Consider the following 26,757-nt stretch of genomic DNA (forward strand, 5'->3'; position numbering starts at 1 on the left):
TCAAGCTAAAAGTCAGTCTTTGATCAACGTGAAGAAGATCAAATTAAATAAATTAATAAAATAATAATAATTAAAAAAAAGGGGGGGGGGGGCAGGAGGGAGAGGATAACAGTTATTATGAGTCATTTGCTAATTATCAAATCACCTGGTGGGGCTAAGGGAGATCAGACACATTTAGAACCTGGCACTGGAGTCAGGTCTCCTGGGGGTTGTGGCGGAAAGCACTCAGCTTCTCTCGTATCAGCTCCAGGTGGGATGCTCGTTGACGATGCTTGTCCCTGACCCTCTCCCACGCTGTGATGCGAGGCTCTGGGGCTGGACCTGGCTCGTTTTGGTCGATGGGGAACCCCCTTTTCCGCAGGTTATCTGCGGCTTCTCTTGCGTCGTTGTAAATCCTGGGTCCACCGTCCAAAAACACCTTGAGCTTAGCGGGTGGGGGGGTCTGAAACCGCACACCTTTCTCTTTAAGCACTCTCCTTATTCCTGCATACTCTCTTCTTTTCTTAACTACCTCCGTCGGAAAGTCGTGGTCAAAATAAACTCTCGTGCCTTTGTAAAAGACCTCCTTCTTCCAAGCAGACGACAGGATCAGTTCTTTAGTTTTATACTTGTGAAAGTTAATTATTATGGAACGTGGCGGAGCCTCTCGTGGTGGTCGCGGAGCCAGGGCTCTGTGGCAGTGCTGTATTTTCAGATCGAGCTCCCTGGGAGTAGCCAGCTCAGACTTTAATAGTTTGGCCACAAAGTCCATCATATTATTTTCTTCCTCACCTTCAGGTATTCCATAAATGCGGACATTATTTCACCGTGACCGGGCCTCCAAATCTGTCATTTTCGTTTGCAGGGATTCCTGTTTTTGCTGCATTTGTCGGCGCTCCTCCAGCTCGGCCACACGCTGTTCGGCTTCCTCGACTCGCGTTGTTGTGCTTTTCAAGTCCCCCCTGATATCTCCCAGGGCCTGGTTAAGCTCTTCTCGGAGTTCAGTCAGCTCCTTCTTCACGTCCTCTCTCAGTGTAGACCGGAATGAGTGCAGCTCACTTTTTACATTGGAGCGCATTGCCTTGATCTCAGTGTGAATACTAGCTAGCAGGCTAGCATCAGTCGCATCAAGTCCGGCCGGGCTAGGCGAGCTAGCACTAGCTTCGTCGTCGCTCTCCACGGCTACTTTATCATGTTTTCCGGATCTTGTATTCATTTTACTTTTAGCTTTGCTGGTTTTGTCCCCTTCCTTCGTTTAACAACTATATTGCCACACTAAAGCACTTGAATCTGGAGAAATAATCTGTGATTTGGGGAGAGCGTTAGGTCAGCCTGCCATCTCGCCGACGTGCCCACCGGAAGTCTCTTCATCCCATATTTACCATCTTAACTCTGTTTTTACTTCATTGTTAAACCACAGTGGAGCTTAAATACAAGTTTGATGTGAAACAGTTATTTATTTATTCATTCATTAAATAAAGTAGCCTAATGAATTTAGAAGCACATGTTTTTTTTTCTCCTTAAAGCTGCCCTGTGGAGCTTTGCTCATTACGAGCCATCAGCCGTGTTTTTTTTCGAGTAGGCTACTGCAACAGTCAGCCTGCGCCGTTCGATGACGTTGAACCCCCCCCTTCCCTCCCTCCCTCCCCGAACGGTAAGTGCAGGTAACCAGGCAACCAGGTGACTGGCGAAGTAGGAAGAGAAAAAAAAGTTGTGGTCATTCAGCTTTGGCATTTATTTAGGGGTGTGACCTTATACATGTGTAAACGTTTACACGGAATGAAACTGTAAACGTTTAGTAAAAAAAAAAAAAAAAATCCCTAAACGATATCTAGGCCTACACGCAATTTATTTTCATATTTTTATACATAGGCCTACATTTTGGGGGGGGGCTGGGTGAAAAAATAGTCCCGCACACTGTCTTAATTTAGAGAAAACTATGATTTAATAAAAAATGATGCTGTGACGCGCTTCCCTCCTCCAAAATGTGTGTAAGTGCGTTTTTTCTTTCCTTTTTTCTTATCTTTTTTTTTTTTTGCGAGCGAGTGTGATGGCGCCGCCACGCCGGGTCAAACATTGCTTTTCTGGTTGCCAAAAAATATTCTAAGCAAATATAGCCTCCCTAAACACAAACAAATAACCTTAAACGGATTGAAAGAGGTGTCTCGGGACATTAAAGACGGCCGAGGACCGACGAGACGCCTCTGTATTGCTCCTGCCCGGTCTGTCCTCCTCTCATCCGCACTTCAGCACCTGTCCTGGGCTGCACCCATAGACTGCACCGTGTCGGCTCGGCTCGGCTCACTCCTCGTTTTAAATGACTTTACTCCTCTTAAACGTAGCGTAAACAATTTACTGTTCTGATCACTCATACGCGTGTATAGTTAGGCTATACGTTGCATTATTATTAGTTATAGCTACTTCAAAAGTAAAGGACGGTGGAGCGAGCCAAGCTGTAGCAGGACAGGTGCTGAAGTGTGGGAGAGGAGGGAGAGACTGGGCTCCGCGGGGCTCTGGCAACTTGCGGCGGATCAGAGAGGGTGGAGGACCGACATGACAGGGGGTCTTGGTCTCCTGGTACCTGTGCGGTCCAGGACCGCAGAGGTCAGCGAGAGGGGGGGTACGGTGGTCGACTCTGAACGCGCTCACCGGGCGGATCTCTCCAGTTGCGGTGCGGTGCGTGTCGGGGGGGGAGGGGGGCGGGACGAATCCGCCGTCGGGTCTCCTCCGCTCCGGTGGCTGCAGTGTCAGTGCTTCCACCGGCTGCATATCAGACTAGACAAAAATAAGATAACATGTTCTTCTTCTCTTCTGTTTACCAGCGCTCTAAACCCTACGTCAAATCCGAACGTGTTGCGTTGCATGCGTAATTCCCTGTGCGACAGCGCGGGAAAGTCGCTCCTCAGAGGCAATTGCGCTCCTGGGTAAACCAGGGACTGTTGTGTGGTGGAGATGCGTTCAATGATCATCCTAATAAGTCGTTTGGCAGTGGCTGCAATGTAACGGACATTGTTTTATATGTATAAACTCCACAGGCCAGCTTTAAATCGTGGTATCGAGAATCGTGGAAATTTACTAGTATTGGTATTGGTATAAAAGCTCCAGCCTCGATGGCCAAATATGGAATGGGCTCTATGCACAGCTCCACCACTTCCTGGATTTAAGGCAGGTCCTTCATTTCCTGTCTTACATTATTGGACACACTGATTAATCCAGGTGTGTCTGAGTAGTCACAATGGTCAGACACACCTGGATTAATCAGTTTGTCCAATAATGTAAGACAGGAAATGAAAGACCTGCCTTAAATCCAGGAAGTGGTGGAGCTGTGCATAGAGCCCATTAGGCTGGGATATGTTCTTTTTCGTTATTATGGGGATTAGGCTTGGGCGGTATCCAAATTTTGATACCGTCAAACTTCCTCCACATTTTACCACGGTATACGGTATTACCGTGACTAATTAAAAATGATGACGTAAGTGTCATTACCAAACATTGGCTTGTGTCTTCACCAATCAGAAACTGAATACTAGGGCTAAACATTAGCAGACCAAAATCTCATTGGTCGATTGGTCGCAGGAAAAAAACAAAAACATTTGGAGCCCTGTCTTGTCAAAATTAAGTCAAAATCTATATGACCGAACTGTATATGAAAGGCTATAAGGCTTTTATTTTGAAGGGCCAGATACAGGAAGTCATGACACGCACTCGCTGTCAGTTTTTTTTTTTTTTTCTTTACACGGCACAGCAGGTCCGGTCCCTATTTTTTTTTTTTTTTCTTGTCAAGAGCGACTTTTTCCGATGTTGTTCCAGACGTTTCTGGTTTGGAGACGTATCACTGCTGTTTTCGACGATTAGCGGGACCCGTCCCACAGGCTCACCTGCGATCAGTCACAGTGTCATCGCTGCAGTCAGAGTCCCGCACCGCTCCACGCCGCGGACCCCCACCCCACCCCACCTCACCTGCCGCAGCTCAGTCACTCACCCTCATCTACTGTGTTTATTGGTGATAAACAGTCATAACGGTAAAACCTAACCGACTTGTTGAAACTAATCAAGTTCATAAGCTCTGTGCGATCTGGCTGTGTGATGTGTGTGTGAGTGAGTGACTATGACGGAACGTGTCCGACGGGGGAGCGGACAGTGGGGGGGGAGGGTGTAAAAGTAGGCTAAAACATATTAAACTAACTGAAAATTCAACCACACATAAGTGCTACTGGACATATAATCTGTAATAACCTGTAAACCTGTAATAACGATGTAGTTAAATGAATCAATCCAAATAGATAACTGATGGTGCTGTGAATGACTGCATGTCCTCACCTCCTCCTGGATGTACTGCAGCAGGAAGGGCGAAGCTCTCAGATTGTCCACTGGGATGTTGAAGAAGCCTTGGATCTCTTTCTGATGGAGGTCCATGGTGATCAGGTGTGTGAGACCTGCACACAGGTCAGTTTGACAGTGTTAAGCTTTACAGTTATAACAGCACACACTTTCACGAGCAGCCCTGACAGACACTTAAAGGGTTAGTTCAACATTTTGGCAAATTGACCAAAATTGACCAATTGGCCCATTGCCATAATCCCTATAGTCATAGCAGTAGGTTTGTTACCTTTAATTGTCGGTGCAAGCTATTTTTAGAACGGTGGAGCAGAGCCGTGAGCTGCTCAGAGCTACGCTACGGAGGCTCATGGGATTTCTTGGTTTCCCTCATCAAACTCATCAAATACACAATCCAACAACTCCACAACGCTATGGTGGACAAGTTGTGACCTGTACATTCACCACGCTATGAGATGATAACAGAACGTTACCAGACAGAGTTGTTTTAGAGGGAAATTTATGCAAAACCACTGATGCACATTCCAGTCTGGAGCAGTTTTTTATCAAGCAGTCTCTGTATTTCCCTCTAAAACAACTCTGTCTGGTAACGTTCTGTTATTATCTCATAGCGTGGTGAATGTGCAGGTCACAACTTGTCCACCAGAGCGTTGTGGAGTTGTTGGATTGTGTATTTGATGAGTTTGATGAGGGAAACCAAGAAATCCCATGAGCCTCCGTAGTGTAGCTCTGAGCAGCTCGCGGCTCTGCTCCGCCGTTCTAAAAATAGCTTGCACCGACAATTAAAGGTAACGAACCTACTGCTATGACTATAGGGATTATGGCAATGGGCTAATTTGCCAAAATGTTGAACTATCCCTTTAACAATACCTCTGTAACAATACCCTTCTCCCACTCACCAGCTTTACACATCATGGAGGCGATGAGCTTGGAGACGATGGAGCCCCTCTTCCTCATCTTGCACTGCTTGCTGTAAGGGAAGTAGGGGAGAACTCCTGTGATGCTTCTGGCACAGGACGTCCTGCACGCGTACACCATGATCAGCATCTCCATTATGGTGGTGTTGACATCCCTGGTGCAGCCGAGGGACGGGAGGGAAGAGGTGGAGAGAAGGAGAGAATTAACAAAACATGATGAGAGATGTTGCAGAGTGGAAAATGTTGAAACTTTAAATTGTGTGTGTTCTTCCTTACTTGGACACCGTCTGAATCACAAAGACATCTTTGCCTCGCACCGACTCCTGGATCTGTACCCTTGTTTCTATGGAAACAAATGGGGTGTCAGAAGGAGAGAGACACACACACACACACACACACACACACACACACACACACACACACACACACGCTGCAAGGCCTGTCGGCTTCATTAGAGGACTGAGCCCTTTGTGACACACACACAGTGCAATTGTAGATAGTAGCATTCCAACAATGTGCCTCCATAGAAAAGAGATTAGAAAACAAAATGCTTCTTAGTCAGAGACAAATGTCACACACAGACACACAGGGAACAGAGTCAAAACTGCTATTAAAGGGATAGTTCACCCAAAATTCAAATTTCACTCATTATCTACTCACCCTCATGTGGACTAAGAGCTTTGAGAATTTTCAGAGTCCTCCGTGCCTTCTCTGAGTTACGAGGGGGGTCCGTGCAACAGTATTTGTCCATATAATGGTTGTGAATGGATACCAACTTTCTTTGTCCAAAAAGACACACCAAAAAACATCCAAATACCTCCATAGTGCTCGTCTGTAATGTCCCTCTTGTATTGAAGCCCCGACATGAGAAATTGTTCTGAAAAAAATTAAATAAATCTATATTTTAAGCTGGTTTGTAGCAGAAGCTCCCAGTGTCTCAGTTCACTGCTCTTCCTGTGTCAGTGCGACCGGCGGAACAATTTCTCATGTCGGGGCTTCAATACAAGAGGGACATTACAGACGAGCAGTATGGAAGTATTTGGATGTTTTTTGGTGTGTCTTTTTGGACGAAGAAAGTTGGTATCCATTCACAACCATTATATGGACAAATACTGCTGCGCGGACCCCCCTGTAACTCAGAGAAGGGACGGAGGACTCTGAAAATTCTCACAGCCCTTATATTAGTCGACATGAGGGTGAGTAGATAATGAGTGAAATTTGAATTTTGGGTGAACTATCCCTTTAACCCAGTTGTGTTGTGTGAGTATTACAGGTTGAGGAACTTCAACTCGAGTATTTAGCTCACATCCTCTGGCGCTGCTCTATGAAACTGACGAAATAGAAAAAGAGCCACAGAGGTGTTGCATGAGCTGATCCTGATCTATAACCTATGTATTGAAAGACATTAGTGTTTCAATACATTCTGTACCTTCTAGACAGATTTCACTTCTCAGTTCCCCTTTGATTTCTCTGGTCTGCACTTGGACCTTGACTGATCTGTATCCTGCTGCACACAGGCTCTGTTTTGTCTGTGTCGTATCACTATCTTGTTGCACCCAGGGAACAGTTTGCAAAGTCTTCCTGAGAGTCAGTACTCTGCTCCTGAAGGTAACACACTGAGCATGTACTGTGGGAGGAAATTTAAGGGCCATAGGTTGGAGTTAGCATTTATCCAGCACTTTGGATTTAATAAATTAGTAATGTAATTATTTCATATTTCATCATGCGTAACTACTGCCGACTTTCAGATGTTGGTGATTAGTCAGAGGAGACTTAACTTCTGTGACTCAAAAACACTTTTGGTTAAATAATCCCCCAGCCGGAGAGAGTCGTCGGGGATAAATGGCATTTTTACTCAAAAAGCTCAGCTGCTGATTTATATAACGAGCAATAAATCAGAGACTAGACTTTGTTTTCGGTCTGATATAACAACGATGCAGACTTCTGTTTCAACTCGTCAAGTCCACACCGTGTTTAGAATTTTGATTTATAGCAGAAATAAAGACTATTTGAGGTTAATGAGATACTGGTGGTTTTCTTTTAAAGGGATAGTTCACCCAAAATTCAAATTTCACTCATTATCTACTCACCCTCATGTCGACTAAGGGCTGGGAGAAGTTTCAGAGTCCTCCGTGGCTTCTCTGAGTTACAGCGGGGCTCAGCGCAGCACTGCATGTCCATATAGAACGGAGCTCACTTTTCTTCGTCCAAAAAGACACACCAAAAAACATCCAAATACCTCCACACACTCGTCTGTAATGTCCGTCTTGTATTGAAGCCCCAACAATAGAAATTGTTCTGAAAAAAATTAAAAGTCTATATTTCAGGAAGAGGAGCTTCCGCCACAAACAAGCTTAAAATATATACTTATTTAAGTTTTTTCGGGACAATTTCTCATGTCGGGGCTTCAATACAAGACGGACATTACAGACGAGCTGTGTGGAGGTATTTGGATGTTTTTTGGTGTGTCTTTTTGGACGAAGAAAAGTGAGCTCCGTTCGCAACCGTCATATGGACATGCAGTGCTGCACGGAGCCCCGCTGTAACTCAGAGAAGGCACGGAGGACTCTGAAATTTCTCCCAACCCTTAGGCGACATGAGGGTGAGTAGATAATGAGTGAAATTTCAATTTTGGGTGAACTATCCCTTTAAGGAGTTTAAAATATAAAATATATTCAAAGTATTAAATTCAGCAGACATGGACTTGTAGGGAGTTCACTGAGAAAACTGTGATGCTCCTCAACAAGTCAGAAGACAGAGAACATAAAGAGTCTGCAGCCGACGCTGTTGAAGGCTAAAGTGTTACGGTGCATTCACACCGGGCGCGAGTAAAATATTTGCCTTGCTCTACTCGCTTGAGTTTGCCTGCTGGAATATTTGTTTTTACTCGCGGCATTCGCGCAAATATTTCGCTTGAAACTGCCTCTCTCTCTCGGGGGCTGAGTGATGTTTAAATTGTTAAAGGACAATGTTTGTCAAACACGCCGTGTTTGTTTCTGCTGCTGTAAACCGCTTCATCTTAGTAAACATATAAAGTCTTCGCCTGAACAAGTTCAGAACTGGTTTCATGCAGACATGTCTGAAACCAGGTGAACCGTACCAACACTCCCATGTTAAAGGGATAGTTCACCCCAAATTGAAATTTCACTCATTATCTACTCACCCTCATGTGGACTAAGGGCTGGGAGAAGTTTCAGAGTCCTCCGTGGCGTCTCTGAGTTACAGGGGGTCTCGGCGTAGCAGTGCATGGTGTGTCTTTTTGTTACGAAGACAGTTGGTATCCATTTGCAACCGTTATATGGATATGCACTGCTACGCCGAGACCCCCTGTAACTCAGAGACGCCACGGAGGACTCTGAAACTTCTCCCAGCCCTTAGTCCACATGAGGGTGAGTAGTAGGGCTGTCAATCTTCCCCCCAAATCAGGTTCGAATTTCTAACCCATCTTATGTTAAATATTCGACTAACATTCGAATTTTTTATATGTTTTTTTTAACCTCATTATAGAGGGGGGGGGGGCAGCGATGACGGTGGCGACAACGACACAGCAGAACGCAGAACAATCCTGCATAGGAGCTGTCCATGGTTACTTAACCAAAAGTCTCTTGAAGTGTTAAACAAAGAGAACTATGGACTGTGGAAGTTTGAATAGCAAAAATACGTAAGTTATCTTGACGTGAACCATATGTTGCGGTATATATTTACAAAAAAAAAAAAAGGATAGTTGATTCGGTGGAAACCCGGCTTCACGGGCGGGGACAGCGCCCCCCCCCCCCCCCCCCCTTGCGGGGGCTGCGGGGTTAGGGCACAGAGTAGTGGTGCAACAGATCACAGCTGATCTGTGATCGGCACACAAGTGGTCCGCGGATCTATCGATTTTTTAAAAAAAGGTGTGCGTGTAGTGTGGGGACACATGCGCACCGTGGCAGCCGAATGAACGGGCAATTCAAAAAACTCTGCTCGTATATTTGAAGCTGCAGCTTTACCTTGTGCACAGCAACAACTGCATTTTGAGATGTGTACTACTCCGAACGTCGCGACGCACTACGTTAATTTTCCTCGAAGGCAAACGTTCGAACGTCAGTTTCCACCTTCGAATGTTCTCATTTTGACTAACATTCGAATTGTATTCGAATAGCGAAGTTCGTTCTGACAGCCCTAGTGAGTAGATGAGTGAAATTTCAATTTTGGGTGAACTATCCCTTTAACTTTCCCTTTTGAACAGTCAGGGCTGCACCACAGGGCTCTGTCTTATCCATGTGTTGCAGACTTACGTGCAGACATACGTCTCCTCTTTCACTCAATGAGTTGTGACTGGTCAGCTCTCTACAGCTGCTGAGTGAGACCACATCTTCACCCAATAAAGTTCATGTTAATAGGACGAATCGCCTTGTTGTTTACAACTACTTCCGGGCAGAAAACCAGCATTCGAACAATAGTGACGGACGAGAGTTTCGCTATATATATCTAATTTTTCATGTTACTATATCGCCGTTTAGACTAATCTGATGTTTGTTAAGTCTATAAAACCAATGATTGGACAAACATTACTATTTATGTGTGCACGTTTTTGTAATTAGTCATGGTTATCAGAGATTAGCTGGGTTAATGGTTACCTGTGTAACTTTAATAACTCAGTGACTCAATAAACGGTCCATGAAAAAATATTTTCTCCAGCGGATATCTTAGTTACAACATGACTGAGCTAACTGGAGTAGTTTCATGTCGTGTCCGACAACGGGAGGGTTTTAACAGCTGACGTCCTGGTGTTAGCTTAGCTACCGCCGTTAGCTTAGCTACCGCCGTCAGCTGTCCCTGTCAGCTGCAGCCACTGATGCTTTCTAGACACCGTGATTCCCCCAAACTGAATAAATACAACACATAGCAACACAAAACACACACACATAAATAGTAATGTTTCTTCAATCATTTCAGATTTGTCTAAACGGTGATAGGGCGTGAAAAATATGATATATATAGCTAAATTCTCGTTCGTTACTATTGTTCTCATTCAAATTACGTGCTGGTTTTCTACCCGGAAGTAGAATGTAAACAACAAGGCGATTCGGTCTATAAGTACAATAAGACATCATCTCACCTCTGTTAGCTTCCTGGTAGACCTGCACCTTGCCAAGCTCCACCCCTAACCGCCTGGAGGAGAGAGAGAGAGAGAACTTCAGCTTAGCTTTAAACATAAAACCTGCTTCACTGGCATTCAACACAAAGAATGTTTGGTTTACATTTTGCAGTCTCACAAATAAGGGATTCCAGAGGTAGCATGTTATTTTATACATAACAAATTATATAAAGAAAGAAAAAAAAGAAAAAAAAAGAGTACATACTGCCAGTAGCCTGTATATGGATTTTTTTGTTGCCAAACTGCTCCTTTGAACAGATCAGCTTGTTATAAGTTGCCACAAACTCAGTCTGCATTCTGCACATTTTCTCCCAGTTAACCGTTAACATGCTGCATTATACTGCTGCTCCACTGCCGCATGAATGCGCACAAACACACACGGAGACACAAATGGAGCGAGGAGTCAGACAGGCCAGGCTGAATATTTGTTGTATAAACATCCACATACTCCTGTGTCGTGGTGGAGTCAGGGCTGCAGCTGCAGCACCGTGTGCTTTTCCACTTGGTGTTGCAGGTAATGAATGTTGTGTTTACACAGAACATGATGAGATGTGAACAACGATGCTGCACGACGTGGAGCCCAGGTTGTTATTTTGAAGCTGGCTGCAGGTGACGAGGATTTATGGATTTATTCATCTTAAAGATGAAGTGGCATCTTGTAGAAGCTCAGCTTTTGTGTCACTTCTTACTGTGCGTTCACACCAAACGCAATGGAGGTGATGAACGCCAGGGTTTCCTGCAGACCTTATTTGGCCAGGCGCCCTGCCCGGCCTGAAATCTGTAGCGCCCGGGCTAGAATGTCCGGCAAAAAAAAACAAAAAACGATGCAATGCATGCAAGCAGTGACGCGGCTTAAGCATGTGCGTCGCCAGTAGGGGTGGGTCCAAAAAATTGATCCATCAATTAATATCGATTTTTTATTAAAACATGCAATATCGATTCAAAATTCTGTGAATTGATCTTTTCGAGTTCTCCTGTTTTCCACGTCAATCTCAAGGAGCGACAAGCGAGATCAGAAAAATTGGAAATTAAAAGTTGGATATTATCACCGGCGGGTGGATCTGATCAGCCCACAAGCCACTGTAGCAGTAAAAATAAATAAATAAATAAATAATAATAATGATATGAAATGACGGCACGGAGACGATCATCCGTGTCACTGTGTCAGCTGATTGTTTAGTGTGTGTGTGTGTGTGTGTGTGTGTGTGTGTGTGTGTGTGTGTGTGTGTGTGTGTGTGTGTGTGTGGCTGCATGCGTTTCACTGCTGTCAAAGTGCTACAGGCAGGCTACCTGCAGCAACAACAACAGTAGCTGCAGCTTCTACTGAGAGCTGCAGTAACGCACGTGAGACAGACACACTATGTCGCGACTCGCGGAATACGCGGACATTGTTAAACTTATACTGTTGAAAAAAAAACTACCGTTGGGTTGTGTGACGGCAGATACAGAACCAGGTATTTATTATAAGGTGGAGAGGGAGAAGCAGCGAGGTGAGCTGGGTGAGGGGGTGAGGGAGGGAGGTGAGTGAGTGAGAGAGGTGGGGGGGCAGACAGGCAGGTGAGGTTGGGAGAAGGGGACAAAGGCTGGTGATTGAGAAAGGCAGATAAGATATTTCATCTTTGACCAAATGTTCTTGTTGTTGACTTATGGATAATGGAATATATATTGTACTGGAGCTTATGTGGTATTGGCATAGACTGTAAAAAGAATGGACGTAGCACCCGTGACGTCACCCATTGGTTTTGGGGAGTCGTTTTTGTGACTCAAATATGGCGGCCTGAACAGCGCCATGTTGGATTGGGCGGCCGAGAACCCGCCCACTGGCCTCGAAGCAGCCTGTCCACGGAGCTGCTCGGACCTGTCACTCATCGTTTCCGCGCCCTAATTGGCCAGAGTTTTAACCTAAGTTAAAAACTTAACGGTAGAGTTAAAAAAAAATTCACCCCCCTCAGAGTGTGTGCGGGGGTAGAAACTATCGATTGAGATGAAAAAACGTTCTGACACCAGGCTTTTAACATGTTTATTGAGGATGTAAAATCGGCGATTTTAAAATGGGGGTCTATGGAGAATGCTCCCTTCTGACACCAGCCCCCAGAGGAAGCCGAGGGGATTGCAGTTTTTTGAATGCGGAAGTGAGCTTCACTTCTCAGACCGACAACTGCCCCCTTGGGTATTAGCCTATCATACAGTGAGATTTGGATAAATACCATGCAGGGTTTCCCGCAGCGCTTTCCTGTTAAGGCGGCCGCCTTAACAACAAAGAGCTGCCGCCTAAACTAACGTCTTAAAAAAAAAAAAAATGTAGCGATATTCGCCGCCGCCGCCGCCCCCGGTCGGACGATGGCCGCATCCTCTCACACCAGTGTTGGGCAGTAGCGACGTTACTACAAGTAGCGGCGTTAGTAACTTAACTACATTTCTCAGTAGCGTGGTCGTAGCGTCGCTGTTTTCTACATCAAATAGCTTTTCAGTAGTTAAGCTATTTAATTGATCAGTAGCGCGGTAGCGTCCACAGAAGCTACATTTCCCCAGGCATTTCTAGACCTTAAACGCACCGCTTCCATGTGACGTAATGTAGCCTACGTATCTGTTGATGCCCATCTGCTGCAGCGGAGCGCAGCACACAGCAGGTGACAGAGGAGGAGGGATAGTCAAGTTCGTGAATCAGAGCCGTAGCTGGACAACTTTATCGCTGCACAGCGACCGCGCGCACCGTTGCACGTCGCTCCAAGAGCCCGGTGCGTCCTGTCTGCAGCGGAGACACGGCCACTGAGAGGACTGAGTGACGGGACCGTTCCTGTAGGAACGCGCCTTTTAATGAATCAAACCAAACACCCTGAACAGTATGCTGAGTAGAGAGGGAGAGACGGCTGCAGCAGTTAAAACGAAAGCTCCTCGTCCCAGCATGTCGCCCACTCCGTCCGTGGCCGACGTCTTTTAAAACGTGTTTCCCAACCTTTGGGTCGGGACCCCACGTGGGGTCGCCTGAGATTCAAATGAGGTCGCTTGAAATGTCTAGTAGCCTAATTGATTAATTAAAAAAAAATCTGACCAAGAAAGGTTAGGAACCACTGTTTGAAAAGACACTTGGGTTTTTTTGGAATGTACTTGCATAGATCTTTCAGCACTCACAATGGGCCGATATAAATGAAAAACTTTATTTAACTTCTAAAAAAAATAGCTTTGATGTAGCTAAGCTACTTTTGTCATTTTATTGTAGCGTAGCTTGCTACATTTCTCTGGTGGGTAGCTTCAGTGTAGTAAAGCTTCATTTCATGTAGAGTAACTTGTAGCTTAGCTCACTACATTTTCCAAGTAGCTTGCCCAACACTGTCTCACACACATACACACCACAGAGAAGCGTGCATGCATAACAGCAGCGCGTGTTGAAAGCGAAACTTAATACGGCGCGGCGCGGTGCGTTTCCCCCCCCCCCCCCCCCTCAGACACCACCTTAACTAACAAATTTTCTGGGGGAAACACTGCCATGGGCTTGCTATTTAGGTAGGCCTATTGTAATATTGTGAGATTTTGATTGATATCGTTACTTCCCTACAGAGCACAAAGAGCACTGGCACTGACGCACCTGTTTTAATATGGAACTCAACATGAGAGAGAGGCTCTGCTCTACCTTATTTCCATCTCACTCCACACACCTCGACCTATGGCTTGTGTAGACAGTGTATGGCTTATGAAGATGTACCGTGCGATGGAGAGAGAGGGAAAAATGGATCATATAGGGCAGGCAACACCACGCACACACCAGCTGATCCGCCGGTCCACTGAGTGAAATATGTCAGATAAATAATAACATGTCCCGACCAAAAGGTGGCAAAGACTGACGAGTTTTGTTTTATTTTACCGGACCATGCCGACACTGAGAGTGACAAAGTGACAGCTGACACGCTCTCTCTCTCTCTGTCCCGTGTGTGTGTGCGCGCGCGTGTGTCTCTGTGTGTGTGCGTGTGTGTGTCTGACTCAATTGGATCTTCTTGAGGTGAAGGGTTGTACAAATGCTGAACGTTTTAAAGATGGGTTTAAAAGTCTGCACTAATGGTATTGGCAGCATGCATAGCTGTGTGCCAGTGTTGGGGGTAACGAGTTACAAAGAAACAAATTACTGTAATGATATTACTTTTTTGGGTAACGAAGTAAAGTAACGCATTACACTAAAAATATTGGTAACTACACTACTTTACTAGACCATAGGAATGCGCTTTCCTTCCACAGTTTGCTGAAAATCACCTAGACGCGAGGAAATGCAGATACATAAGAGCTTTTGCCCTGGTACGTATTAATTCAGTATCCGCATCCATTTGCGGCAAAGCTGTACCAGTTAAGACTTGCCTTTCAAAGGTGCTAAATAAAGACACAAAAACTTCCACCGCAATCTGTTTCAGGTTAAAAATAATATTTATAAATAAATCTATTTGCATCTACTCCTCCCAATATTTTGCACGTTCTGGCAGAAACGCTCATATGCATATTGATCAAGGCAAACACGCTAAATGGATTGCACGTGCAATTTTGCCCGTTTGAGAGACGCAGTCCTTGGTGCTCCCGGTTAGATCAGCTGTGCAGTCAAGTTTGCACACGTTTTTGTACATGCAAACCTTTAGTACATCCGGGCCTAAGTGATGATACTAGGGCTATGATGTTTGTCCATGTATATACTCGGTAAATTAAGAAATGGGAAAGTAAAGTAATAAGTAGTGAAGTTACTTTTCTAATGCAGTAACAAGTAAAGTAATTTCATTACAATTTACAGAAGTAACGAGTAATAAGTAACTAAGTAATAAGTGAACCAATATCTCCTTGAATTGTATTGGCACCCACAAATCTTGATTCAAATTGAATCGTTGTTAAAACAAATCAGTACACCCCTATATAATTGTATTTTTTGTTTTTGTAAAATTTCTTTTTGATGAAGGACTTGATTATGTTTGAATGAAAAAACTCTGTTCATGCATGTGAATTTAAATAAATATTCACATAGGCTACCATCACCATATTGCATTTCTAAGTTTGAGTGGTAGGCCTAATCGAATTAATTAATTAATCCTTTTTTTTTTTTGCAGAGAATGGTTCTTGGCAACCGTCCTCAGGTTGAACCCCCCGCTCACCTCCCCCCCTGGCCAGGAAACCCTGAACGCCACAAGCTTCCATTCAGAATCAATGTAAATGACACGATGGCGCGCGATGGCGCTTTGGGCTTTGAACTTTTCAAGAGAAATCGCGCGACGCTGTGCCGCGACATCCAATCAGCGTTGATATCCAACCACGTCACTGAAGTAGTTATGGAGCTCTACGATACAACGTCGTACTTTTACCGCGATCGCGATAAAAACAGACATGGCGGGTCGGCGTTTGGGTCCACAACAGGTCAAGTGCAACGACGGTTGTTAACTCAGCCATGGTTGACGAGAGATAGAAAATAGAGTGAGGTGAAGAAAATAGCGGGAGGTGGGTTGCGTCATCGCGCGGATGACGTGATGATCAAAAATGTGATCAAGCGACACGATACATCGACATCGCCGCCATCGCGTTTGGTGTGAACGCACAGTTACTCTTCTCCATATATACTGCACGATCCTCTGGCTGCTCTAGTCTGGAGGATATCATGCATTTCTCTATTTGAACAACCAATGTTTTTGAACCTTTTTATATCTTTATTTTCCATTTTTTGTACTTTATCCTATCTCTAACCTTCCTGTTCAGCAGTTGGAATGGTGGAAAGGTGGAAAAACAAACAAACAGAGTTAAGTCATGTATTTGTCCAACCCATATTTCCATTAAACAGACTTGTACAGAGCTCCAAGGTGTCTTTTGCATACTCAGTATGCTTTTCTTGGTTCAGGCAGAATTTGAAAATGTTTAACAAAACCCAAGGACAGCAGAGATGTAACAGTCGACCTAAGCCAGAGACAGTGTCCTGTGAATGAATTACCGCGTGACAAACGCATATTAATATTAATACTAATAACTTTATTAATCCACAAAGGGGAATTCATTTGTCTGTCAGCTCATCTACCATTTGCAGAAGAATTAAATGACAATTAATGACAGGCATGGCATATTATTGAAGCGTGAGAGAAAAAAAGAAAAGATTCCTTTTGGTTAAAATTGTAAAATAAATACATATGAAATATAAATACTGAATATTCACTGAAGGAAAAGAGGGAAAAAAAGGAGAGGAAGGAAAAAGGAAAAAATAAACTGCTGCAAGACATATTTAGTTGTTGGAAATATGTTTGCACAGAGATAACATTTTGCTGCATCATTGTTGCCTTTTGTGAAGTAGCACCATGGCCACGCTCTGGTCGGCCATATTGTAAACACTGTAACATGTGCTGGCAAATGCAAATCCCTTAATTCAGATGCAAACGCAGCACATCCAGACCCATCCCTCAAGAAGCGTGCAGTGTTTCTATATTTAACAGAAGCCGCCTCATGTGACACGAAGGAGACGGCGGAGCTGCTCCCAAGTGACCGATATGGGATGTTTCCTCTTTTGCAAATGTTTTTAATATGTCAGCTATTCCCTCCTGTACTACTCACTCTGCAATCCTCTTGCTGAGCTCGCGGCCCGAGGGGTGGGAGTTGGCGGTGAAGATGACCAGGCCGCCCTTGGTGTGGTTCATGACTCTGGGGTCTTGGCCGCTGCTCTCCCCACACTCAGGCAGTGGATCCCTGGGCACCCACGCTGCGCTGAGCCCTTCCTGCAGTGGAGAGAGAGAGGAGAGGGGGTTACTTCCTTTAAAAATCATCGGGTCAGCTTTCGAATCTCGACTCGGGGAGGAACAGGAAACATATTTTGGTTGGTCTTTAAAGACGCACAATACTGTAAGCCACTGAAAAAACAGAAAAAGCGATGACTCATGTTTAAAGATCTCTTTTTCCCTCAGTGTATAAAATCATGAGAGACAGACTGGAATATAAAAATATGGTGATCACTCAACCTTGACTGGACAAGTGTGTACTCATGCGAGCATGGGATGGGGGAAACTAAATATCAGTTTTATCTATACTGGTATTTAGCCTCTGTTGTTTCCACTCTTCAGAGCTGTTCTGAAGTTAAAAACATGCATAACAACGATATTTAAATCAGCCTTTGTAAAATAACCTGGACAAACGTTCATTTTCACAAATACTATGACTGAGTTATTAAAGAAGCTTCCCTATACAGAAACAAGGAGTTCCCCTTATAGACTGAGCTGCAGCACCATCCTACAACATGTTACTTACAGCAGTTGAAACTGAAACTACTATAAATTGGACCAACTGTCCAGAATCAGCAATTGGAATAGTTCAGATAAATTTCCTACTGTGAAAATCACCACAACATAGCTAGACCTGCAATAAATAGCAAATTAATCAATTATTCAACTGATATGAACAAACAAATAATTTGATAATAACTATATACTGTAGTTTGGTCATTTTTGAGCAAAAGCACCTGTTGTGATCAGGTTGTTGTTTTTGTTGGTATAACAACTTCTGACATCTAGAAGACACCTGACACTTGAACTCTTGGTGATATCAATGACCACTTTACATTATCTTCCTACATTTCATAGCTAAAACAACTGACCAGACTAATCGAGAAAATAACTGGCAGATGAATCAACGGTGGAAATAACGGTTGGTTGCGCCCCTCAGCACACGCCTTGTCAAACCAGTCAGTAGACAATGAGCTTTTACTGTGAAGGGGCAACAGTCTGTGTAGCCTACTACTGTACCTCAACTGCTTTATATCTATAAATCATCCTTTCTACACATGCTAATTATCTTCGTACTGTTTTACCTTTTTTTTTTTTAAATTATAAATATAAATTTGATTTCTTGTATTCTTGTTATTTTTATGTATTCATTCATTTATTTAGGTCTTAGCATACACGGTGTATGGTTTGTGTTGTGATGTTGAGTCTACCTGCAGTCGCACACTTGAGGAAGTTCAGACAGAGAACAATAACACAGCAAACAACAAAAAAAGGCTGGGCTGCCATCAGATGCCATATGCAACCATGTGTCACCACAACACCACGCTGTACAGTAACTGGACGGGTAATTATTGTCTTAAACACACACATGTCGAAAATGTTAATGTTCTTTTATGAGATAAATGTGGTTCGCTGAGTTTTAAATGAGGGCTGGTGATGGTTCATCCTAACTATCAACAGTCACGACGATAGCCTGATCACGTTGCTAAGCTAAGGAGCCCTGAACAGCGCTGTGTTGTATTCAGACAGTGAATGGAGGTTAGCCCGGTATATTAAATTAGGATAGTGCTGACTGTTGTATGTGAGCGGTTATGTTGATCAAGTCAGCATTAGCTCATATTTATCCTTAATGTGTGCTTCTGACATCATGGGATGGTGTTAGCTAAGCGAGTACTAACGCGATAGCTCCGTCAGAAATAATCTTGGTACGGCGAAGCTAATGAATGCGCGATTTAATTTATCACGCATCAGAAAGCAGGTCTGTCTCTGTAACACGCGGGAAACACAATAACTACGACTAAATAAATACAGGACAATAAAAAGAAATTCTCACCAGTTTGTGTGTTAAGTCCGGTTACAAGCTGCAACCACAGTATTTGAATCTGTGAGCTTCTCCAGCTCCTTTTCAACCTGTTCCCCCTCACTCTCTGACTGACTGCGAGGTTTGGTTATGATGGACGCGCAGCTCGACCAATCAGAAACCGGGAAATATTAACTGGGGTGCGTTCAGGTGTTCCCTTTAAACCCGTAAACAACAAAACCCTCACAGAGAAGCGATATATTGTCATAAATGCTTTCATTGATGCCCAAAGTCGTCGATACTAATATTTCGAAAATTGAATACAATGTGCAAACTACTGGAAAGCAGATAACTGATAATTCTTCAGCTGATGAAGAGAAAGTTGAGAAAGACAGCTACTTATCAACAACTTGTTTTAATAAGAGTTGTAATGGCACATTTCAGCCACTGGTTTATGTTTAGCACAAATATTTACTATAAGTTTTAGTTTGTTTGTTTTTATTTACAAAAATGTATTTCGGGGACTTCATCATTTTTACAAACTGAGCAAGACCTGTTTCAAAGAGTAAACACCCAAGCCCCCATGGGAGTATGCTTAGTGACTTGCCACATGGGGGCAGTGTTTTTTTGTGGATGCATCATATCAGCCTGACTTCTGTTAGCCTATTGATAAATGAAGTGGCTTTCAAGTTTCAAACATACATGGCTCTGATATACACACGTTTGCCAGAATAAGATTTATGATGCGTTTCCCTTTCAACCACATACTGGAAAGATAACTGTTACAAATTAGATCCTAAAATGCAGATAGGATTAGTCCCTGCAGAGATGCATTTAACTTGTGATGGAACAAATCTCATCCACTTATCAGAATGCAACATTTAAACAAAAATCTTTTCTTATAGCAAAACTAAATCTTCTACCTATTATGCACATGAGTTGCACATGAGGAATTTTCCTGTCTGCTGCTGCTTCTTCTTCTATCTTTCTGTTTTCTTTCATCTGCTTTCTAACATGGAAGCTGTCCCTGAATCATCACAGGTTCTAGTGTTGTCATGCTCTGTTTGCTTGTTTGTTTGATTGGATGTGTGATGAAAGGATGTGTCTGCAGGCGCATGCACGTGCACAAACTTCTCACTTCTCCTGAGAAAGCGCCACACTGGTAAAGAATTTCACTCCTTTCATCACCAAGTGTTGACACACACACACACACACACACACACACACACACACACACACACACACACACACACACACACACAGAGAGAACACAGACCTGTCTTTGATTGTAATAGATACGGCCAAGTGACTCATGTATCTACAGTTTCCTCCCTTGGACATATTGAATCCTGCCTCAAAGCCACTGTTCCTGTCTAACAATACAAGGATAAAGACACACAGAAAGAAAGAAGAGAGGTGGGGGAGGGGAGAAGCAGGTAGATTTTAAACTATAATACGAGGCATTTATATAGTATATATAACTGTGTTAACACGGCTCCGGGGTAAGTGACTTGCTTTTGCGTTAACAGAGTCAGATTTATAAACACTCTCTCCCCACCATATGGGCTACTTTTTTGTGTTCTTACATAACTCACTAGATATGTGGAGGAGGCAGAGAGCAGCATCCAAGCACTGCATACTGCCCACACACACTCACACACGCACGCACACACACACACACACACACACACACACACACACACACACACACACACACACACACACACACACACACACACACAATGGAGAGGAGAGTGGAGTTATCTGTAGGAGGTTGGACAGATAGAGAAGACATATTAGATGTTGTCAGATTCACTGATGTGTGCTCTTCTCTAATTGAGATTAGCATACATGTAAATGAGTTGTTGTAGGTTCCAGTGTAAATGCTGTATAACTGGTTAATTAATTGATTGGGTATTTGAGATACAGTAGCCTATGTTGGCAAAAATGGAATTTAAAAGAATAATCTGACCTTTTTTTAATGAGATGACATGTTTCTATGGCAAATAAGGCGCTACCACCGACAGCTATGTTGACTTGGCATAGAGGTGGAAAGAGCTTGGTAATGACCTACGCTATGGTAATAAAACCTTTGATGACAATCTCTTAAGATCACTGACTGAGCTGAAACAACAGTCTTTGTGCGAACCTATGCTGGTGGTAGCTGCATATTAGTAAGAGTGGTGTTACAGTAATCATTGCATTTCACTTTTGGCAAGCAATAGAATAAACATTTTCCTTTCAACAAAGAAATTACAGATCAATTTAAATCAATTCAAATTCTGATGAAAATTCAAAATGTAGCTACAGCTAAACAGTGGTGAAAACAACAGTGGGAGGAGCAAAAATAAAACATTGCATTGAGTGAAAGGTTTGGTTTGTTACTTTTTGATAGAGTGCCAGGTAGATAGATAGATAGATAGATAGATAGATAGATAGATAGATAGATAGATAGATAGATAGATAGATAGATAGATAGATAGATAGATAGATAGATAGATAGATAGAACTGTTCGGTCATCCGGTACATTTGCCTAAATATTTCTGCATTATCAGTTTTAGTAAATATTACCACGAGGGTCTTCAAAAATGATGACAACTTCTCCAACTTTATTCCACCATGTCAAAGGTAACCACTTGATGAGAACCTACAAATGATTCACCGTCAAGGTTGTTAATGAGTAAAGGTTCATAAATGAATGACATTCATTCATACCAAAATGAAACGTGGCAGAAAAGAAACGAGTCAACACCCACATGTTGTTGTTCACCAGACATAAAATATTTTTAATCTGTGTCCCATGCTAGTATTTTCTCATTATTACTAAACACTAAGTTCAGCTCAAGCTGGTTCCTATCAGCTTCAGTTATACTAAAATGTCACCACTTTGCATAGCCTGTTAATGAGGTGAGTCATATTTATGATGATCTACTATGGTTTTGTAACTATTTTTTATTAAAACATTTTAAAATGTGAAAATGTGTCTGCTATGATTAAAAGAGGAGTTGAATGTGTGATAACTTTAGCCCTGCTTGCAGCACTGGTCAGGTTGCTCCATTACACTATTTCAACAACCAATATTGGCTATTTGTTTAGCCAAATGGCGCCCACAAGATGTGTCCTAAGGACTTAAGTGAACCCCTGACTTTTCCCTCACCACCAACATGATGGTGACATTTGTGGTTTTTAGTGCACATTGTCTGGATGGAAATGTGTAGATTTCAGTAAAACTTTCTATTGTTCAATACCTTGATTCATCATGAAATACATACAAAATTAACGGTATCCACATTACCCTGTGCTGTGCTTTATATTCAGTGTAACACATAAACTATAGTAAACATTACACTAATTCAACATCATTGTGTCAGGATTGTTATTGCATGTCTCAATCCTCACAGAGCTGTAGATTAATTTCCTCTTAGATTCTTGAATGGTCTGCTCTATATGACGAAGTAGCTGCTATCTGCTGGTAAGGGGGGAGTGTAATCCAGCCCATATTACTGGTTTTGTCTGGCCCAGACATGTGTCCAAGGTTCCAAAACCGGGGCACATACTGAGCCATATATCCTGATCCATCCTGATGAGGGTGCGCAAATATGATCACATCACCCCCATCCTCAAAACCCTCCACTGGCTCCCTGTCCCACTCAGAATTGAGTACAAGGTCTCTCTCCTCACCCACCAGTGCATTCATGGACATGCCCCCCAATATCTCAAAGAACTCCTCACCCCCCACCCCACCACACGCACCCTCTGATCCGCAAATTCAAACACCCTCAAAACCCCGAGAACCAAGCTCCGCCCTATGGGTGACCGGGCCTTCTGCTCTGCAGCTCCAAGGCTGTGGAACACCCTCCCAGACCACCTAAGGGCCCCACAGACCACTGATGCTTTTAAACGAAACCTGAAGACCTATTTATTCAGGAAAGCTTTTTGCTAAATTTTAGTACACTCATTGTCTTTTCTTAACTTTTCTTAACTTGTGTCCCTTTTTAAATTAAGCTTGAACTGTAGCACTTTGAGATTGCTTAAATGTAAAGTGCATTATAAATAAAATTTATCATTATTATTATTATTATATCGCCCACAACATGACCGTCAGATGCTTATACCACATCTGGATCAAGTCTGGCACATGCACACATAGAAAATCTTCCAGCTGTTAGCCAGTACCAGAGGATAAAGGCTGGAATCTGCCCAGATGTATAGGGATGGGACTTTGGACGAGCTCCCATGAAAATATTGGGTCAGACGTATCAGTTTGCTGTCTGAGGAGTGGTTGTTTTGTTTTTTTTAGCTCCAACCCTGTTCAAGAGGCCTTTTACACATGGAAACAGGTGAGTCTTTGTGAAGGACCATGTGTTTGTGGATTTGAAATCACTTGTCTCAGTTATGCAGTAGGCTAACTGCAGTGGGGGGCACCTGACTCTGGCATCACCTGGGGACAAGCTAAGAGGCAGGCAGAGCTGGCCCAAGGCATAGGCTAAGGGCCCTGTGCTAGGGCCCCAAAGAGCAATTTACTTTTTAAAAAATCTATATAGCCTATAGTGGTCAATTTTGGTCAATCCCTAGAGAAATCTTGCATAATTACAAAAACCCTTCATTGTTGTTCTTGCACTTAACATTGTTGTTGCACATTGCTGTTGCGTTTTATTTAAAACCAGAAATAAAAAAGCAGATGTAGTACTATAGCCAATCATTTTGAAGATTAGGCTAAGTGTAGCTATCAACCCCAGGCTGCACTTGAATTTGGTACCATTTCAGATCAAAAACCATAGATGGGTAAACACATGCTGGGCTAGGATGAAGATTCGTAATGACAGATTAGAAAAATGAAATAAGTTTGCAGTAGGTGTGTAAATGATCAGTACTATTATGTCTAATAGAAGACCCCAGTATAAAATTTAGCTTAGGGCCCCATGGAGACTTGGGCTGGCCGTGGATGCAGAAAATTTGGCTAAAAACATGACGAGGCAAGAAGAGAAAGAAGAAGAATAGGAGCTGAATACACTGTTTATTCACTCGGGCTATATCTTCCAGCAGCTGAATAAATCTCTGCAGCTTCTCTATAAAGCAAAGAGGGAGCGCCATAGAGACAGAGACAGAGAGAGATGAGAAGGAGGCGGGAGAGCCTCGCGCTCCTGGTCCGCCCCCAAGTTGCAGCACGAGCCATTTAGCGGTACGAGCTGGGCCAGCTGTAAGAGCGCGCGGGCGCGTGCACGTGCCCCCCACTCCTCCCCCTCTCTCGCTCCCCTTGCTCCCACCCCCTCACGCGGAGAAAAATCATTACCAAATACAGAGCCCGAGCGCACGCGGAGCGATGGCTGCAGCAGCGGCGGCGGCGCGAGGTTGTGTTTAGGACGCAGAGCACGAGAGCAGCACGGACACCGCGTGCGCCCGATTTTTCTAAACGCACAATCATCTCGAGTGGGTCCGCGGGGCTTCCTGCTCCATCAGTCCGGTTGACGTCTCGTGCCCCTCAGCCAGGACCAGGATCCAGACCCCCCCGCCCCCCTCAGCCAGGATCCAGACCCCCCCCGCTCCGTTGCATCGTTGTTTTTACGTGCGCACGCAGCTGCCTCCAGCCGCGAGCTATCACAGATGAGGAGCGCGAGCAAAACCGTGGACACGAGATCATTCATCTCCTCCGTCAAAATATCACGCACGCGACGCCAGCGCGCCGTTCTTACTGGACTCAGGACCGGCCCGGTAGCCTCCGGTCCCGTCCCCATCCTGAGGCGCTGCACTTGAGCGAGCGGGGTGGGGAGGATACCCGAGAGCATCCCTCCATCCCACCTAATCCAATCCCCTCTCCCTTTCAGCCTCTCTCACCCCATCATATGCTGTAAAGCTGTTGTGGGGGTCTGGTCTCGTCAGGAACCAGGGGAACCAGGGGGGAGGAGGAGGCAGGCTGCTTCGTTGGCCGCGGTAGACGCACCCCTCCCCGCGTGGTGAGGCTGGGCTGAGGCGCCGCTGTGTCGGAGGATGCTGCGGGAGTAGAGCGGCTCAGAGCGGAAGATGGGGAAGGACCAGGAACTGCTGCAGGCGGTGAAGACCGAGGACCTGCTCACCGTGCAGAAGCTGCTGCAGAGGCCCCGGCCGGGGAAAGCAAGTAAGACACCCAACTCTGTTCTAGTCCACCTCAAACACTGCTACGGCTTTCTACTGGAAGCCTATTAGAACCACTGATGGTTGTGTGAGGGAAACAGGTACAAGGGTATTTCTCACATACCATAGCTGTAAGGCCTATGGTGTTTTCTGTGTGTGTGTGTGTGTGTGTGTGTGTGTGTGTGTGTGTGTGGGGTGTGTGTGAGCAAAAGAGAGAGAAAACGAAACGTAGAGAGGAGGAAGGCAGAGAGAGAGGAGGGGTTGTATGCATCAGAGTGTATCAGGGAAGATTAGTGGTATGATTGGAGACTGACAGCCCGTCCTGAGACCCCCGTCTGAGTGCACTGCAGCAGAGGGAGAGGAGCAGGGAGGAGGGTTGTGTTTTTGGACGAGGGATCGGTTCTGACCCTGTCTCTCAGTTGAGAGATTGTGCCACTGGCCTTGTGATTGTTAACATCCAGCGTTGCCTTGAATGCCAAACACATGCAGGGACATGCACACATGTATGGTGTGGAGTAAAACCACTTCTATTCTATTCTATTCTATTCTATTCTATTCTATTCTCTCCTGGTCTGTATGACTCTGCTTTTCTAATTATTTATTTTCCTCAGGCGATGTTGCTCTACACAACATCCAACAATCTTTGCGCTCGCACAGCCCACTCCAATGTGTGGGCACCACAGAGCGAAGCCACAGAGAGCTGCACATAGATTTCTGTAGTAGGCCGGTAGCTGCCATACTGATACATACGGCCACTGATAACATAACAGCCTCATACGGTTATCAACAGACAAGGGGGGAACAAATGGCACAAATGATCTCTGCAGATATGATTTAAAATATTAAAAGCTCAGACAAAGTGAGTCATTTTGGTTGAAAATGCACAAACTTCTCACTTGGTCTTAATTGCCTCCACTAATTGCTAAAATAGTCAGACAGGTTTGCTGCATCTGACCCGCTGCTCCCACTGGAAGGGCTCCAAACTGCAGGTGGATCTCATTTGAATAAAAGGAGCCGGTGTTGATGACAAATAATGATCCAGAACTGCAGATTTATGAATTCACTTTTGATTTCATTCATCTATAAAACATTATTTCACACACTCTTGTATATTAAGCCTTTAAATTATCCCCCCTTTTAAACTATTTTAGAGACCCTGCATACACATACACATGCACATGCACACGCACACGCACACATACAGGTGTTTCCAATTAGACCTGTGTGACACCTGTGTGTGTGGCCCGTCACCGAATCCTTTATGTGTCTATGAAAGATTCAGAGTGCAGGTTCAGCACTGGTGACCCTGCCCACTCCTTCTCCTGTGATTTCATTTTTTCCAGAAAATGACTAAGACTGGAAACGAAACTATAAAAAAATCACAGAAGGAAGAATGAATAAATCATCTCAGAAAAATATCTCCTATACTCAAGCTGCTCCTGCTAGTATCTGCAATTGAATTTAGGATTTAATACATTTCTGGGTGAAATGTCTTATTGAATCTGACATTATGCGGTGATACAGAGAAAATATTTGGGTGTGTTAATTTGTACATGCTGTTATCACGGTCCATTTTCATTTGGACTTGACGTGTGCCAGGCTAACCTTTGTGCTACAGATGGCAAAGCCCCTCTCCGCAGGACTCGAGTGAAGTGCAGCACGCGGCTTCCAAACAGTTTTGTCGGAGCCAGTGGGGTGCACTGTAGGCAGGGTGCAGTGAAGCAGAGAAACATACAGGAAACCCCTTGGATTGG

General features: G+C 44.1%; 2 protein-coding genes across 11 annotated transcripts in view; one reads left to right on the top strand and one right to left on the bottom strand.

The window, feature by feature from the left end:
* Positions 1-19,055, bottom strand: part of LOC146983873 (phosphoribosyl pyrophosphate synthase-associated protein 2) — a 33,904-nt gene extending 14,849 nt beyond the window's left edge. Inside the window, exons 1-6 of the mRNA XM_085785242.1 lie at positions 18,925-19,055; positions 16,930-17,090; positions 10,333-10,385; positions 5,511-5,577; positions 5,217-5,389; positions 4,300-4,415 (exon numbers count right to left, since the gene is read on the bottom strand). Of these exons, the coding sequence (XP_085641368.1) occupies positions 4,300-4,415; positions 5,217-5,389; positions 5,511-5,577; positions 10,333-10,385; positions 16,930-17,012 (492 nt within the window). The 5' untranslated portion in view covers positions 17,013-17,090; positions 18,925-19,055. The remainder of the gene's footprint in view (positions 1-4,299; positions 4,416-5,216; positions 5,390-5,510; positions 5,578-10,332; positions 10,386-16,929; positions 17,091-18,924) is intronic.
* A 5,109-nt stretch (positions 19,056-24,164) lies between these two features.
* The window catches only part of caskin1 (CASK interacting protein 1), a 174,573-nt gene continuing 171,980 nt past the window's right edge, over positions 24,165-26,757 (top strand). For 4 of the 10 annotated variants that reach the window (XM_085785245.1, XM_085785248.1, XM_085785247.1 and 1 more), the window contains exon 1: positions 24,282-25,007. In XM_085785245.1, the coding sequence (XP_085641371.1) occupies positions 24,914-25,007 (94 nt within the window). In that variant the 5' untranslated portion in view covers positions 24,282-24,913. Of the gene's footprint in view, positions 25,008-26,757 lie in introns of all 10 variants that reach the window. The other 6 variants (XM_085785250.1, XM_085785252.1, XM_085785251.1 and 3 more) reach the window with 4 other exon arrangements.

Source organism: Trachurus japonicus, chromosome 8 (genome assembly GCF_045865225.1).
Source record: "Trachurus japonicus isolate A0001 chromosome 8, Traja_1.0".
In the NCBI taxonomy this organism is placed as follows: domain Eukaryota; kingdom Metazoa; phylum Chordata; class Actinopteri; order Carangiformes; family Carangidae; genus Trachurus; species Trachurus japonicus.